Source organism: Sander lucioperca, chromosome 18, assembly GCF_008315115.2.
Source record: "Sander lucioperca isolate FBNREF2018 chromosome 18, SLUC_FBN_1.2, whole genome shotgun sequence".
NCBI classification, from domain to species: domain Eukaryota; kingdom Metazoa; phylum Chordata; class Actinopteri; order Perciformes; family Percidae; genus Sander; species Sander lucioperca.
The window spans coordinates 16,079,736-16,096,826 of NC_050190.1; the positions used below are offsets into that span (position 1 = coordinate 16,079,736).

General features: G+C 40.6%; 1 protein-coding gene across 4 annotated transcripts in view; it reads right to left on the minus strand.

Annotated features, from left to right (window-relative positions):
* Positions 1-352: 352 nt before the first annotated feature.
* Positions 353-17,091, minus strand: part of col12a1a (collagen, type XII, alpha 1a) — a 57,568-nt gene continuing 40,829 nt past the window's right edge. For 3 of the 4 annotated variants that reach the window (XM_031288584.2, XM_031288585.2, XM_031288587.2), the window contains 16 exons: positions 16,763-16,872; positions 11,363-11,521; positions 11,001-11,078; positions 10,014-10,100; positions 9,489-9,542; positions 9,002-9,097; positions 8,591-8,644; positions 7,624-7,677; positions 7,257-7,310; positions 6,435-6,506; positions 6,294-6,329; positions 6,135-6,201; positions 5,858-6,040; positions 4,439-4,516; positions 3,038-3,208; positions 353-1,272 (listed from right to left, as the gene is read on the minus strand). In XM_031288584.2, the coding sequence (XP_031144444.1) occupies positions 1,124-1,272; positions 3,038-3,208; positions 4,439-4,516; positions 5,858-6,040; positions 6,135-6,201; positions 6,294-6,329; positions 6,435-6,506; positions 7,257-7,310; positions 7,624-7,677; positions 8,591-8,644; positions 9,002-9,097; positions 9,489-9,542; positions 10,014-10,100; positions 11,001-11,078; positions 11,363-11,521; positions 16,763-16,872 (1,502 nt within the window). In that variant the 3' untranslated portion in view covers positions 353-1,123. Of the gene's footprint in view, positions 2,142-3,037; positions 3,209-4,438; positions 4,517-5,857; positions 6,041-6,134; positions 6,202-6,293; positions 6,330-6,434; positions 6,507-7,256; positions 7,311-7,623; positions 7,678-8,590; positions 8,645-9,001; positions 9,098-9,488; positions 9,543-10,013; positions 10,101-11,000; positions 11,079-11,362; positions 11,522-16,762; positions 16,873-17,091 lie in introns of all 4 variants that reach the window. The other variant, XM_031288586.2, reaches the window with a different exon arrangement.

The window sequence follows — 17,091 nt, forward strand, 5'->3', positions numbered from 1 at the left end:
AACATGTAAAAGACTGTTGTTGGAAATGTTTCTATTCACACTCTCTCCTTACTCTTCTTGTTGCTCTGACATAAACTGACATTGTGGATGGTGCAAAATATTTTTAGCTGTCAAAATAAATCAAGGTTTAAACTTCAAAGCATATTTCTCTAGGCCTGATGTTTGGAAGAAACAGTTTTGTCACTCAAGATCAAATAAACTCTGTTTCGTCTGGAGGCGTTTAGTGTAAAAAGGAAGATGGTTGTGAGTTGTGTCAGGCAATGTTACTGTGAGAGATACTGTGAGTGAGTGTGAGTTTTGTTTGAAGAATTAACAACAAGAGACAAAATGACTGGAAAGCTGAATCAAATGCTACATTTTCAGTAGTTTTATTGAAAAATGCCTCTTCTGTTTCAGAAATAAATAAGAAAATAAGGCTGTGTGGAATTCACAAAATGTGCAGTTAAAAAAAGCAAAGCAATTCTATGTCCATAGTCTTGCAACCAAATCCAAACTGCATTGATAGAAAACAACAACTATATTCTGACTTAGAAATCCTAGGTAAATATACAACACAAACATGCAATTCCACCTTTGGTAACAAAACAAAATTAAAATTAAAAAAAGTTTGATTTGTTACAATGAATCAGATTATCATTTGGTTTAAAGGCCTAACAAAACATCACAACGAACAAATCTTTGGAGATCAAATTAATTGTCCTTATTTTTTAACCGTTTGGAGTATCTGAAACAGCCTTACATACTGAAGTTTGACAAAAACAACATGAATAGTCTGAAAGTGTTTAAAAACAGACAGTACATACTGTACTTTCTTCGACATACTTTCTGCTGGTTTTCACATGATTAGTGCATTACACATTGGAGTCCGATAAACACTTGCAGTTATATTACAAGCAGACACTTAAAGGGAACACTTAGAAAGCACACAGGTTTGTAGTGAACGAACATGTAAATTTGTATTCATCTTGCTAAACTTTCTTATGTCAAACAAATATATGTTCAATATAGCCGGGGGTATCAAACCCATATAAGTAATAGTTTTGTACAAGAACCACTTCATCGTCACACATGTGATCATGGAAGTTATTTCAATATTACACTTTCTGAGAACTCCTTATTGTAGCTATGATGCTATTGTTTCTGTATTGTCTTGTGGTAGCGATCTCTTTCCTCGTTGGATTCGTGAGTAACCGGGTGATTGTATTGCCTCAGACTCTCCAGCTGGCTCCACAGGTATAGACTCTACCTCAGGTGCAGGCTGGTAGTGGTTGGCTAGAAAAATATTCGGGACGGCCAATCAAAAAAAAGGGTTTCTTCTACAACTTTTCACATGCACAATTTAAATTATATTGCACTTTGGAATTCCAAACAAATACCTTGTGTCAAACTAGAGCTTCCTATAAAGTACCATAAAACCTAAATAAAAAAACCTGTTGCAAATGCGGTGATGACATTTACAATGAAATCCATCAAGCTTTTGGATAATAAGACGTAGTAAAATAACCAGCTCATACTACAAAGAACACATGGAAATGGCAGGGGAGCTACATTTGGCACTGATTTGGCCGACGTACACAAAGAACATTAAGATTAAAAGTACAAATGGAACATGCTAGAGCTGTCTAAGTCACGTTAGGCGTCGTGAAAAAAGGTTATGCTGGTGGTAAGTAAGCAGAGGGTTATGTGGCACAAGCTCAATACAGATGTTAACTTGATTTTTAGAGAAATGTCCTGGTTCATACATCATTTACAAGGCACAAACAATTAGTTTTATTTACACATATCACCTCTAGATTAACATTACTTTCAGTTATGAAATCCTCTTTGTTAGTAGTTGTTTTGGGTGGTATTTGTACATGCTCCTTCCTTTGTAGAAATGCTCAGTCTCTGTTTTGTTTTTTTTCCCCAACGGTTTATGGTTCAAGATGCAAACAGGCCAGCAGGTTGCCATCACTGTAGCTTGTAGCTGTGAGATGATGTTAGTGCCAGTCCGCACTGTTCTGTTTTTTGTGTTTAGTGTTCAATAATTATGTCCATGGTGATTATCCTTACATGCCCCATAGCAAATGGGCAAACATCTCAGAAACAGGACTTCAAAGTGTAAGCGGCACAGTTCACTTAGAAGGTTTACTATGCCAAACCTGCAAACAGTTAAAGAGGGTGTGAGTTTACTCTGTGGAACAAAGTTATAAGCATCTTTTTTGATTTAATGTAAGTCATCATTAGCTAGAATGCTTTACATGCCAGTATTAAAATTGTACATCAAATGTATGGAGGTATTGAAATATAGTGGCTCCTTACTGAACATTCACAAACCCCTCCCCAAAGAGATTGTTTTACTCTAGTTTACAGTAGCAAATAGTGTTGCCAACTTGGCGACTTTCTCACTAGATTTAGTGACTTTTCAGACCCTCTTGGCGATTTTAATTCTAAAAAGCGGGATATATTATATTGTATATATTCTTTTCCATGCATGCGCTTGCGCCGCGTGCAGCAGGCAGTCAGCCGACACAGCCACTAAGCTTTATACAAATTGTACCTGATGACGTCACCGAAATGCAAATGAGCGTTCAACATCATCTGGCGACTTTTAGCGACTTTTGGAGCTAGTGCTAGCTACTTTCATTGGAAAAGAGTTTGCAACACTAGTAGCAACGTAAACTAAACATGGCAGACCTGTCAGTCAGAAAAATCAATGGTCTCGGGCTACAAATGAGAAACCTTCTTTTGTCTACATCTGTCTGAAATAAAAGATCTATTGTTTCAAAAATGACTAAGAATTGTGATGGTAAATCTGCCTCTGTTATCATTTTACACTGCGCGGGTGGGGCTCCGCGAACGCTCAGTTGAACTTTTTATGGAAATAAGGTACTGTATAACAGCTTTCTGTTCAAAAATCACTACTCTGGAACACTTACATTCATATCTCCATATATTATCAAAGAAAGAAGTAGTGCACTGAGTTGCAAATAAATTAGTCTGCATACACTTTTATGTAATGTAGTACCATGCAGGACCTAGACAGTGTTGAGTGTACCTGTGTATCCTTGTCCATTGTAAGGAATGCCAACACACTGAGAGGAGTCGCAATATCCAGGGGGTCCTGATGGTCCCCTCACACCTGGAGTACCCTGGCGCCCTGGGGGGCCACGAGGCCCAGGGGAGCCAGAAGCTCCTGGGGGTCCCGTTCTTGACTCTCCTGGTGGCCCTGCAAATGGGAGAGGAGGTGAGGAAGGCCAGTTTGAAAATTCTCTGGAGCTCAGCACAAAAACCCACTGACATCACCCGTAAATCTTCAGTGGAAATGATAGGGGTAACACGGGGCTGCAGCTCTGTAATTTGAAATTTTCAATGGCTCAATTAAAAAGCTTGACCAAGGAAAAAAAAATCTGTGTGGAGTTACCCCCCCCCCCCCCAGCCCCGTCTGTCTAGACTGTAAAAACTCAGGATGGAATTTCCCCCCTCTCTCTTTTCCTTTTACTTACTTAAGTGAGCCCATGTGTTGTCAATGAAGCCACCGAAGAAAGCTCATTGTACAACAATCATATTCTCACATACATGCAAGCACACACACACACGCACACACACACACACACACGCGTGCGCGCGCACACACACACACACACACACACACACAGAGACACACACACATACACACACACATACACACACACACACACACACACACACACACACACACACACAAAAGAGAGTCATCAGTGTGGACTTCCTCCCACTGGTTGTTTCTCACTTCATTCACAGAAACAGACATATCAGTGTTTGGTGTTGTGGGGTCGACATCAATAGAAGGTTCCTGTTGTTTGCAATTACTTCCCTTGGGAAAGGACATCTTCTATAATTGTGAGCTTTTTAGAGAAAACATTGGATATCAATTGCAACTGAGGAAAGGCTATGGCAATTGTTTATAAAAATGCATCGTGACCATGTCTGAAGACGGACTGGAGATTGTCTAAACTCCAGACAGAAATTCTCTCCTTAATGATGAACATAAATACCTTTCATTTACTGTATGATATTTCACATGTGCACAGTGTTTGGAGAAGCTCAATATACATGAGACTTGTGAATATGTTTGGGGTCCCTCCAAAGAATTTATGCATTGCAGCTGCCCAAACGAAGGTGCCTGAGACACAAATACTGTAGGTAAATTCTTGCCTCTGGTTAGAATGCGTCATTTTAATTGACCCAAAGGGAGTACTATGTCCTCGAAAGGTCCACAAAAGGTAAAAAGAACTCACTGAAACTGTGTTTTAGTGTAACCATAATGTTGTAAGAGAACAGTGGGAGACCAGCAGACTGTCTGCAGAACAATGTTCAACACAAAATGTGGTCGCTTGTGTTCCTTGCCTCACTGTGATGGGAGAGTTAATAAAAATGGGTTATTTATAACCGAGAAATTGAGAACCGTCTGTATTACCTGGGGGCCCATTTGGACCTCTTTGTCCTCTGATGCCAGTTCCTGGAGATCCTCTCTCTCCCTTCTCTCCTGCCAAACCTACATAAACCACAGAAAAGAGGAAAAATCACTTTCACACTAATAAAGCATGTTTTCTGTAAAATCACCAATATCTGGAATTGAATAGAAAAGGAGATTCAGGATTGAATAATATACACAAGGTAATTCAGTTACATTGTTATTCCATTAATATTGGACCAACCTTACAGTCTACAGAGTCAATATCACCACAACCTTCATTAAATCATTGCTCACCATTTGCTTATTATTTCCCTGCTTGCTGCTTTGTAACACTAACAAAACTTAAACTAATTTAAATGTTTTTAAAGTGCTCATATTATGCTCATTTTCAGGTTCATAATTGTATTCAGAGATGATATCAGAATAGGTTTACATGGTTTAATTTTCAGAAAAAAACATCTTTTTGTTGTACTGCACATTGCTACAGCTCTTTTTTTCACCCTGTGTGTTGAGGGTTAGGTCTCTGTTTTAGCTACAGAGTGAGGCATCTCACTTCTGTTCCATCTTTGTTGGGAGTCACACATGCGCAGTACATAGGTAAGGACTACCAGCCAGTCAGAAGAAGAGTATGAGGGCGTGCCACGCTAGCAGCTAGGCGAGCATTATAACGTGTGTTACAAAGTGACGCACGTTTGTCACGGAAGTAAAGGCTGGACTACAATAGAGCTGTTTGGAGCAGTTTGTGAACAGTGTTTTCTGTTGAAAAAAACACTTTTTTCTGGGATTTGGGGTGTTCTTTTGTGTCTCTGGTGCTTCCACACACATACAAACTTTGAAAAAAACCTATCCATGCTGTTTTGAGTGAGATACAGTTTCTGAATGTGTCCTGCCTTCAGTCTCCGGGTGAGCTGTTCAAAATCGTTGTGACGTCACAAGCCGAAACGAGCTGGCTAACCGCAACCATTAGCTAGCATGCTACCTCGTTCTCAATAGCAAAGCACTGCTACAACACACACAAGTTCACCATAATCTACAAAAGAACTACTTACATGTGCGCCTTCATTTAGAAGTCTCCCAGCTAATCCTGCCTTGTAACTGACCGAAGTTGTAGAAACAGCCTTTCTTTTACTGTCTATGGAGCTAGCTAGCTGACATGATCTACATCTGAGCTACTGGGCATGTGCGAGTGCAATCAAAGATAGTACAGAAGAAGAAGAAAAGAGGTCTCACTCTGTAGCTAAAACAGAGACCAGCTGAAAAGAGGAGCTGCAGCAGTGAGAGAGAGCGGTGCAGTACAACAAAAATATGGTGTTTTTTGAAAATTAAACCATGTGAACCTATTCTGGTACAACCTTAAAATACAATTATGAACCTGAAAATGAGCATAATATGGGTGCTTTAAGATGAGAGAGAAATTACCTCTTTCTCCTGGACTTCCAGGTAAACCTGGGTTTCCAGGGAAACCAGTTCGACCAGTTTGTCCAGGCTCTCCGCGGGATCCCTGGTTGCCAGGAGGGCCGGGAGGACCGGCTGGCCCCGGAGTGTTGCTACGATAACCAGAAGGAATCTGGTTGAGCATCATGTCAACTCTGCTCATCTGACCTGCAAGAGAAGAACAAAATCAGTTGGAATCTGATTAGATTTTTGCTTTAACAGCTTAAAAATTCCATTTAAAATAAAGAAATATTTCGCTCACTGTTTACAAGCTGTTCACAAACTTGTCTGGCAATGGAGCGCATCATGTTCTGGGATGCAAAGTCTCCCTGGGAAACAAAGACATTTTCATGAAGAGATGCTTTTCTCATGTGATGTATTATAATTGGTATATGGTCATTTCATAAAACATAATACATACTCTCTCTCCTTTCTCTCCTTTAGGACCAACAGGCCCCTGTTAACGAGAAGAACAGTGTTAGAACAAGCAACAACCTTGTTCTCGCCCTCTCCTAAATATTGCTATGTGACCATTATTTGTGTCTTGGTATTCAGTACATACTGGGTTTCCTGTGTCTCCTTGTTTCCCTGGTTTTCCAGTCATTCCTGGTACACCTGGATTTCCAGGGCTTCCCTGAAAAGAAAAGAACACAGAAAGAGAATTGTTTATTTCAAAGTACTGCACAGTAAACATAATTGCAACGTTTAACTTCTGCCCCCTGTTAATAGTTGTATAACAAGCTTTACGTTGAGATCTATGCTTTGACAAATGTAGTGGGAGGGGGCATGTGTCACCAGCTGCCAAGAACACTAAAGAGGAGATGGAAACTCACACATGACCAACCGTGATATGACGCACACACACACGCGCGCACGCACGCACACACACACACACACACACACACACACACACACACACACACACACACACACACACACACACACACACACACACACACACACACACACACACACACACATCCGCCACCAGGCACTGCTAATGGGTCTTGGAGCACTCAGGATGGTATAGTGCGTGTAAATTATATACTGGCATGTTGCCTATTGGCATGATGGCTGAATTAAGTAAATTCAGACCTCCCCCAAACCACAGAAGAAGAAAATGAGAGGCATGCACCATCCTCGTAACAGTGGAGGGGCTTGCAGACTACAATCTGCTTTTTTTTATTTGCTGTTCCAGCAGAGTGCATCTGTGGAGCCAGAGGAGTAATTGTTGCAGATATATCAGGAAAGAAGGCACGCTCCAAGGAATATTTATTTTGTTTGTTTCTGCAAAACACAAAGACACAGAAACAAACACACACACACACACACACACACACACACACACACACACACACACACACACACACACACACACACTCACCATGGGCCCTGATGGGCCTCTGGGTCCAGATGGTCCCTCCTTTCCTGGTGGCCCCTATGTAGAAACAACATACAATCACACATGGGTTACAACACACTGGAGACCCATATGCAATACATCAGTGTCATGACTTTATACTGGTTTCAGCCTTGAGTTTGTCTTAGTTAGTTAGTTAGTGGCTCAATTATTTTGGCTAATGCAAGTGAGAACATGCAGTACGACTGCAAAAACTACATGCCAGTTCCTTCTGTACACGCTGAGCTAAGTGGGTGATCACATTCAAAACATGTGCTTAACTAAGTCTTGGATCCATTTGTAGGCTTTAAACACTGTGTGTATACTAAGCACGCTTGGAGGTAGACCTTACCCGCGCTCCACTTGGTCCAACGGGGCCCAGAGGACCACGTTGCCCGGGAGGACCCTGGGAAAAAAAGCAGATACACTTAATCAAATGCTAATGATCAGGAACAACACATTTATACAGCTCCCTAATGCATCTGTTGAACTAAAATTTACGGACTAAAATCCTGCAGTTTCCCAGTTCTTTAGCCAAAGATAATACATCTTCTTGTTACTAAAAACAGGAATATTTCTGGAACACCAGAAATCTGAATAGACAGTGCTGTTATGCAGTAATAAGCTTTATTGTGTAAAGACAATGTGGCCAATAAGTTCTGAAGATCATAAGAACAGGACTTGCTCCTCTCCAGTTGAATGGTAGGAGTTGGCTGAATGACCTCAGCTGGATGAATGAACGCTTGCTCAGCCAAGAAATAGCCATGTAATACCAGCCCACTCAAAGATCCCCTGTATTGTATAATCAGTTTAAGCTGAAATTAGAATCTGCTTCTGACTTGATAGAGCAGTGATGTCAATAACCCCAAAGAACTTGGAACTCTGAATGTTATGGTAATGGTAAGTCTGGTTTTATTTGACTTTCATTTTCATCCAACACGTCCACAGAATGACATCTACTGTAAGTCAATTGCTCAAACTTCAGACACACTCACAAGTCTTTACCAGGTCACGATCGTCTTCAATTACAAGGCTGGGGAAGAACATGTTCCATTCCCTATTTCCCCTTTGGTAACAGGAGTCCACTCTGCGCTCCATAATAATTTAACTGCATCACTGGCCTTCTACTGTTTGTCAATCAAGAGGCTGATTCGAGAGTGAGCGTCTCCCTGAGGATGGCATGGTAAACCTCCCACTCTTGAGTGTGGTTTCAATCTCAGCATGTGGACCGAATCCAGGCTCCAGTAGCAACGCTGCTCTCTATGGGTAGCCTCCTGTTTCCTGTTCATAAACCACAAAATGAGAGGGGGAGTACTTACTGGCAAGCCAGCCAGGCCCTGGTCTCCAGAATCTCCCTTTGGTCCTTGGCGACCCTGAAGGTGGAGGAGGAAAAAAAAGAGAGTTTTACACAAAGCTTTAGCCTTTGTTTTATCCTTTTTAGTCTGTGATTGTGATTGATTGCCTGTTTTGACAAGAACATCTGCAGGTAAGAAAATAAAATAGCAGACTAGCTGGATAGAAGATGGGAGTGTAATGTGTTTTGACTTTTTTGACAGCTGTAAATCCCACACACTGGTGGATCTGCACCAAAGACACACAAACTGCACTTTTCTATTAGCATGAGCTCTAATCATTTGTGATGGTGTCTGTCATTCACATTAAACTCCATATCCCACAAATTCATAACTATCTCTTCCCTGGCTGGACTTTTGTAGTGTAGGTTGACTTACAGGTTCTCCGGGCAAAGACAGTCCATTAGGGCCCTGTGGACCCGGTGGTCCCATTGAGCCTGGGGGTCCTGACTCACCGCGTGGACCCATTGGACCCTACAGCATTACCAGGACAAAAAGCAAATTTGTTTCATAGCCACGTTCTTACAAAAGAACAACGCTAATCAGACTTTTTATTGCACAAAACCAACAACAGTGGAAATGGGTACTTGACAAAGACCCCCTTTAAATCAAGTTGATGAAAAATATAGGCTACAGTCAATTACCAAAGTCAGATGTGTGCAACTTGCTTTGCCTGATGGTGTAAGCCAACGTAAGGCTGTAGCAGTAATAGCTTCTGAAGAACAATGGCAGTGAGAAGCGTGTGGATTTAGCATTATTGATCATGTCAGCAAGCTTCATTGGCTATGAACTGGTTCAATTTATTAAGTTACAAATTCAAAGCCTGTAAAAAAAGATGTGCTTAGTGATGTAAGGCGGTACTCACAGAGTTGCCGGGTTGTCCTCTATCTCCTCGTGGTCCTTTAGAACCTGGGCTGCCCTGGAAAAGCAAGGAGCCACAAACAGAGAGTGAGCGTAACAACAGGAGCAGATTCTAAAATCCCTAAAACCCCAAGTCGTCCTACCAAATCCACAGAGGGGCTTAGTGAAGTTACCATGCACACATATTCCAGACGTCTCCTTAATACTTTTTTCACTGTTGTTTTTCCAACAGGCATTTATCTTTTGACACTTCTTCCTGCGTTCGTTGCATGCTACTGGTCTCATCCTCAGCTGCTCTTTCCGAAGAAAAACAAAATACCATTTCTGATGCGAAGGACATCCTCAGCCTACTGAAGTTCAAACTGTATAGCAGGCAAATTTCACCTAGCTCATTATAGCTGCATAGTCATTGTAACACTAGCAGAGAAACGTATGGCATTATCATCATCATTATTAAAACGGACAGAGATAGAGGCGGTGAAGATAGAGGACAGCAGACAAGGAACGATGATCGCGGGAATGTCTTTACCGAAGGTCCAGGAGGCCCCTGAGGGCCAATGCTGTCCTGTGTGCATGTGCAAGAGTGGGGAAGGGATGGACACTTGGCCTCATCTCTCTGAAAAGGAAGACAGAAGATGAAGAAATTAGAAAAGCATAAACATAAATGCACACATACATTTCACACCCACCCACTGATAATTGAGACCATGTCTTGGCAATCAGAATCAAAAATCAGAAAGGAGTAAAAGAGAAAATCCTTGCTGTAATTTTGTGACAGCATCCTGGCAAACTGCGGTTTTGACTTCACTTGGAATTTAAGAAGAAGTTTAGAAACCCAGTAAAGGTCATGATGGAACAGTGGTTCACGCAAAGTCAGTGTGGGGCTTTAAGTCCAGATGCTCACTGACAGCTGCGAACTTTGTCCACATTTTCGGAAATGAGTCTTTGACATAATGAGTTATATAACACTGCAATCATTGACGTGATGTATTAATATCTGATGCAGATTATATATGAATTACTCTTAATTGGATAAATGTGCATGTGTCTGGTATTTACCGTACTGAATCAAAATAAAAGTGATTTACTGTCTGCTCCACGGTCTAAAGGAGCACTTGTTTTCATGTAATTGGGAGATCATACTGGCAACAGTCCGATTAGCACAATTACACAGACGGGATACAAGGTTCAATTCAGTTCAGCTGAGGCACTCTATTTTTAAACTGCAATCTCGTTATCAGCCTTGCATTTAGCCTAATGACTACATACCAGCATACGTAAACATCTGAGAAGGTATGCATGTATACACTATACATATATATACACTATATATATGTGTGTATATATATATGCATGGTTCTTCTACTTTTGATTCTAAGAACCAACATTATTCATGGTCTTTTCAGCTACAAATGCAATTAGACCTACAAGTACATCAAAACGTGAAAGAAATCTACAGATGGCCCTTTGACTTGAGTTTGTTGTTATATGATTCTAAAATGACACTTTTTCTTACTGTGGCGGGCAGGTCGCAGCATCTGTCTCGGCTGATCCAGCTCAAGCTGCAGATAATATCAAACATCTGGAGCTGGAACTACACAACAGAAGAATGGAAAAACATTGAGGGGTGCTACAAATGGCTCCCATTCTTGATAAAAATGCACATTGTTGAAAACAGAACAACATCAGTCCCTCAGAGAAATAGAAATATGGAGGCTTTCATGCATCCCAGCAGTCACTGGGAGCAGTTAAAACTTAATTGTGCATCTACGCACAAGAGGATTTGGATATTCATTATTTCGAAAGTTGTTGGATATTCTTCCAAACGTGCTTTTCCAAGCATTTTTCATTTTTCATAAGTTTCTTTTTTTCGCTTACTGTCGCGGTCTGCCTCTTTCCACCTCCAGACTTGGCCAACTTGCCAAGCACTTCATAGCCGTCCATTGTGATGTTGTTGGCCTCCTTGATGGGCTTCTCTGCCACCTCCTGGCAGTCCAGGTTGAGCTTGACTTTCTCTGGAGAGATGCTGATGTGGAGCTGCAGGAGGGAGAGGATGGAGAGAGGGCACAATTAAAAAAACATTCTTGTCTTCTCAATACTTCACAGTTGCCAGCTTTGTTGCAACACAATTCTCCAGTATTCTTAATACTCTTTGCCAAGTGGCAAAGAGTATTAAGAATACTGGAGCTTTTGAAAAGCTGGGTTTGGCATTCATTTGTATTTTAAAAGGGCATGATTACCCCTTTAAAGAGAAGGGAAATTTAAAGAGAAAGTGCAACCATAAAGCCAGGAAGAACTTCATTGAACCCTTTTAAACCATCTTGTCTAAAGCTCTTAAAGATGCTGATACTGTATTCCACATAATTGTGGAATGAAGTGTTTAGTCTTTGCAGAACCATGTTAATTACAGATTCTGATATTACCCCAGAGTGGTTACTGATTTGGCATGGGACTGCTGTTTGATGCCTCAACAGATGAATGGACCATAAAAAAGGAAATATACAACAGTTGGCATTACTATGCAGCTTTAAAGCTGTAGTCAGTGATTGTATAACAACACTGAATGACAAAGTGCCAGATTTCGAAGTTTCCTGAGAACCCTGCTCCACATCTTGAAGCAATATCATTTGCGGTATGCCATCAAACGTCCTACACTTTCCATACTTTCCCCTCACTGTTGCAAATTTTCCCCTGCTCAACAGTCAGACAAGCTTTCTTTATGTCAGGAAAAGCAAGCTACCATTTCTTTCTAAAAACCATACCAACCACAGACTAGGCCATAGTTGTTGGCAACCAATCACAAAATTACAGTTGACTTCCTTGGCAACAGAACAAACTATCTGGTGGACCACAAAGAGAGAGGGGTGTCGTTTATCCCAGGGTCCTGGCATGGATATATTATACCATGATGCTCCTGAGGGCTTACCAAAACAGCTTTGGATGATATACTGGGATGGCAAATAATGAGCATGTATATATTACCTCACTGACCAATGAGTAAACACAATAAAAACACAGTAGTTACTGGAAAATAAGGCCTCAGAAAAACTAGCTTTCTAGTGACCACTGCTTCCCTCAGTTGATGGTATTTGCTGCTAAGTGATCCAGTCCTACTGTAGCGAAGTGTTGACAGATGAACAGTTTTCATTCATCAATTATTAAGATTTCACTGTGCTTCACTGTGTCAATACTCAGTCAGAGTCCATATGGTAAGATTTCAGACTAACACCATCCCCCGCTTCAATACACATATTTCCATGATTGCTATCAGATTACATCTTATTGTTCTTGGCTCTGTCCTGACTGTTCCTTCGTTTCCATAATCCTGAACCTTAATTCCATGCATGCACTAATAATTAGGTGTGAGTCTTCTCTATAAAAAATACATCATTAAGTTAGCTTTTATTGAGCATGAAGGGAAATACATGATCATAATAGATGCAAACAGTGCTGTGACTGATCATGAAATCCCCAGTTGGGCTGATTATTTTCATTGTATCATTCTAGATGTGAAGCTGATCTGGCACAAGGCACTGTGGATTTCTTTGGTAAGAGACGTTAATATATAATTTCCTGTATTCCTGGTGTGTTTTTTAGGTTCAGTAAGTCTACTTGTCCTGCTCACAGAAAGAAGACGTCTTTGTGTCTCAAAGAAAGTCATCACAAATGAAGAGTACAATGAGTGCAGTCAGTGGACAATTTGGCAAAAGCCTCCCTTCTCTGTCTTAATGAGGGTATGCGTATATTGGCACAGCCTTCCCAACAGAGTCCCTGAAAGGAAAGTTTGAAGGATTGAGTTCAAGACTTTTTAAAGAACAATAAGGTTGGTGTATTATATTTTAGCATGGAGGCATACTAAAGACCACTGTTCAGTGACTACAGCAACATACACACTCATACATCTACCAATGTAACTCTGAAGACATGACTATGGCTTGTGGAAAATGTCTTCTTCACTTCAGTTACCAGGGAAGTTCCCTCACCGGGCTCCCACCCTTCGAGTGTGGGAGGGGATTCCCTAGTGGGCTAGTGAGTGGCTAGCATCTGCTATAGTCATCTCTGAGAGCTTTCCCACATGTTCTATTAGAGGTAGACCACGACCTCTCCAGCCTGGGTTACTCTTTATTAACTAGCCTGAGGAGGAAAGCCAAAATCTGCAAGCACTCTTTGACCCAGCACTGTGGCATGAAAGGACATAAAGTGCATTTAACACTTGACAAATACATAAACTGCAGTTCAAGTGACACAAATTCTTAATGAAATCAAATTTAGACTTGAGGTTTGTGTCAAAATTCTGTAAAAATTAACTGCCAGGAAAAGCCATGATTAAAGGCAGCGAATATGCAGTATCAAACAAACCCTTGTACTGCTAGTACTATATGAAGATGTACTGGAATGGTTGGTAGTTGGAGCTGAAACGATACGTAGATTAATAGATTACGTGATTGACAGTAAATGGATTATGTGATTGACAGAAAATGAATTGGCAACAATTTGATTGCGGATTGATTTAAGTAAGCTTTTAAGCAAAATGGCAACATTTCACAGGTCCCAACTTCTCACATGTAAATATTTTCCTGTTTCTTAGTCTTATATCATAATGCACTGAATATCTTTGCATTTTGGACTGTTGGATGGACAAAACAAGGCATTGGAAGATGTCACTACGATCTTTGGGAACATGTGACAGGCATTTATTTTTACGATTTGCTGTCATTTTATAGATGGAATAATTATTTAATTAATTAATGAAGAAAATAATCATTAATTAACAATGAAATTAGTTGAAGCTTTACTTCTTTAGCCCAAAACTCAAAGGTCAACATGTCAACAGGGAGTTTATTGGGTTTTGTTTTGTTTATCTTCACACATGGACAATTAAGCCCAACTGCCATTTGTGACAACTATCATCATTGGTCACTCTGGTTTCAGCACAGACAAACACACACTTTATTACAGAGGTCACTCTGTAATAGCCACGGACAAAGTGTTGGGAAACCACAGACAACATGTAAACACACACCAGTACAGCTGTTCGGCAATGGCTCTTACTCAGCAGACCAGTAAATAAGCAGCTAGGTAGACCGCTGCAGACTCGCCAGCTCATGGAACAACAACTACTGTACCACAAACTAGCCACCCTGTGTACATTCAGACTACAGTCTCCACCATGGCCACAGACTAGAGAACACACACACACACACACACACACACAAACACAGGCTGCTGTCCAACTAGACCAGCAGTGATGTCATTTACATCTACATCCTGACCCAACATTTTCCAGGGTCCCATTCATTCATGAAGTTACCCTACAATTAGTGTGTAGATGCTATATGGTCAAACTGAAAAGCCTTATACAGTACGCTGTGATCTGGGAGACAATATATCGCTCGCATCTGTTCCTATTACTTTGTAATATCAGGAAGTGGGCAAACTTTGATGTCAGATAAGACCCTGGTACGTGTCCTCAGGAACAAAGTCAAATGCAATTGGACGTGACTTTTAGCACATTGCAACCAGTCGTTTTTCCAGAGATGAATCGAGCATCTTAAGTCATTCAAGGTTGGTATGAAAATATACTGTACTTCATTGTTCTAGTCTACACCCTACTGTAGTGGAACATAACAGAGGATGTTTTATATTCGCTGCTGCTTTGAGTTGGATTTAAAGGGATTTGATGTCTCCTTTTAAGTCTTGCTGTGGCCACAAGGGACTATATACTATAGAAATGCTGTTTACAGTTGTAAGCTTGGAATGTGGGCATAATGTAGTGGTTAAACCACTGAATAGAAACAGAGGCTGCAATAACACCACTGTAAGTGATTACTTCAAGTTAGATTAAGGTTTTGACTGATTTTTTAAGAGTAGTTATAATAGTAGTAGTAATAAATACTTCCCAAAGGGAGATTAATCTTACTTTATTTCATGAAAGACAGAGCCGCTGATGGCATGGATTAATTTCAGAGTCAAGAAAATGTATCATCGGGACAGCTAAAATCATCTGGATTTAACCTTTTAATCCATTGCTTACAATGTGTGCTATTCATGCGACCACAACTACTAAGTGTCCTTAATCAATCTCTACAGTCTAATCCCCTTTATTATTAGAGCTTCAGCAACAAGTTTAAAGGGACAATCCACCAATTTAACTTGTAAAGTTCATTGTACTCATCCTGGTCAGTGCTGCTCAGCCTGTGAAAACAGCTATGTAATGTCTTCTGCGGCTCTGGAAGCTCTTTGTCAAGTCTAAAAACATAACCCTGATGATGTTATCATGGTTATGTCAGACTGGGCTTGAAACTTCAAATGTACTGTATACTGTAACAGAAAGCCTCAGTTACAATCTGGACATGGAGTGTGAAAGACATGGGTGTTTACCACTTTAGGGAAGTCTATATATGCTATTGAGTTATATTATGGCAAATGTAGGATCCAGTACTTTTGGAGATTGACCCATAGTAGGGACTAAAAGACAGGATATTCTGGCCCCAGTTGCATTGATTTTCTGTATACTAAATCTCTGGAGAACATATTTAAAGAAATACCATATAATCTGCTTATTTAGTAACAAATATGCAGACTTTAGGTTCTATTCTTGAAATGCTTTATGCCATTTTTTAACCAAACTCAAGCTAAACCCAAATTAAAATAGATCCCGTCCCCTGACTGGTGCTACGGTTAGGGGCAGACCGGTTTGGAATTCACTTAACAACTACCAGGATAGTCTCCAGTCTTCAAGGCTGGAGACTATCCTGGTAGTTGTTAAGTGAATTCCAAACCGGTCTGCCCCTAACCGTAGCACCAGTCAGGGTTATGCTGGGTCACTGAGGTATCATAATGTCGCTCCAACCTCTCTTTAAATTTATTTATAGCCTCCACCACCCAATCATCAAATTTACTTAAAAAAAACAAAGTTTAATGACAAATCATAAAAAAGGGGCCCAAAAACCTCTTTGACACTCTGAGATGGATAGCAGGGAACTTTTGACAGTGAACACGATACAGCTACATAGCATTGGCTGTTTGTCAATATCACATTAAAAGGTAATTCAGCCAATTTAAATAAAGCATAAAAGTCACACCGAGACATATGAAATTATTTAAAACCAATATATGTGAAAGGAAGTGAAAAGAATGAAAACAATCTTCTGTATGTAAAAGGATCTAAAGAGGATAATCAGCCCACAGGTGACCACAAAAGCTTCCCAGTCCTATTAAAGCCAGACTTAAATAATATCACTATGTGGTGAGCCTAGAATCATGCATTGTGTTTACCTTGTGGAAGCTCCCATGGAAAACCCGCTTCACTTGCTCCTCATTAAACGTGGCTCTCTGGATCTCTCCTCGGGTGTCTTTGTTGTAGAACGTGATTGTTTTGCTGGAAGCTGAAAAGAGAAGAGCCTTTGATGAATCCCTGACAGTGTGTTACGATGCAGTGGCACGCAAAGCGCAGACAGGACTATAGAGAACACATGGTTGTAGAGAGCGGAGAGGAATAAAGGGAAGGCTAGAAGGGATTAGGTCCATGCCCGTAATTGTTTGCTAGAATTTACCACGTGCGTAAGCGCACATTTGTAAGAGATACTTATTTAAACATTAAGGCT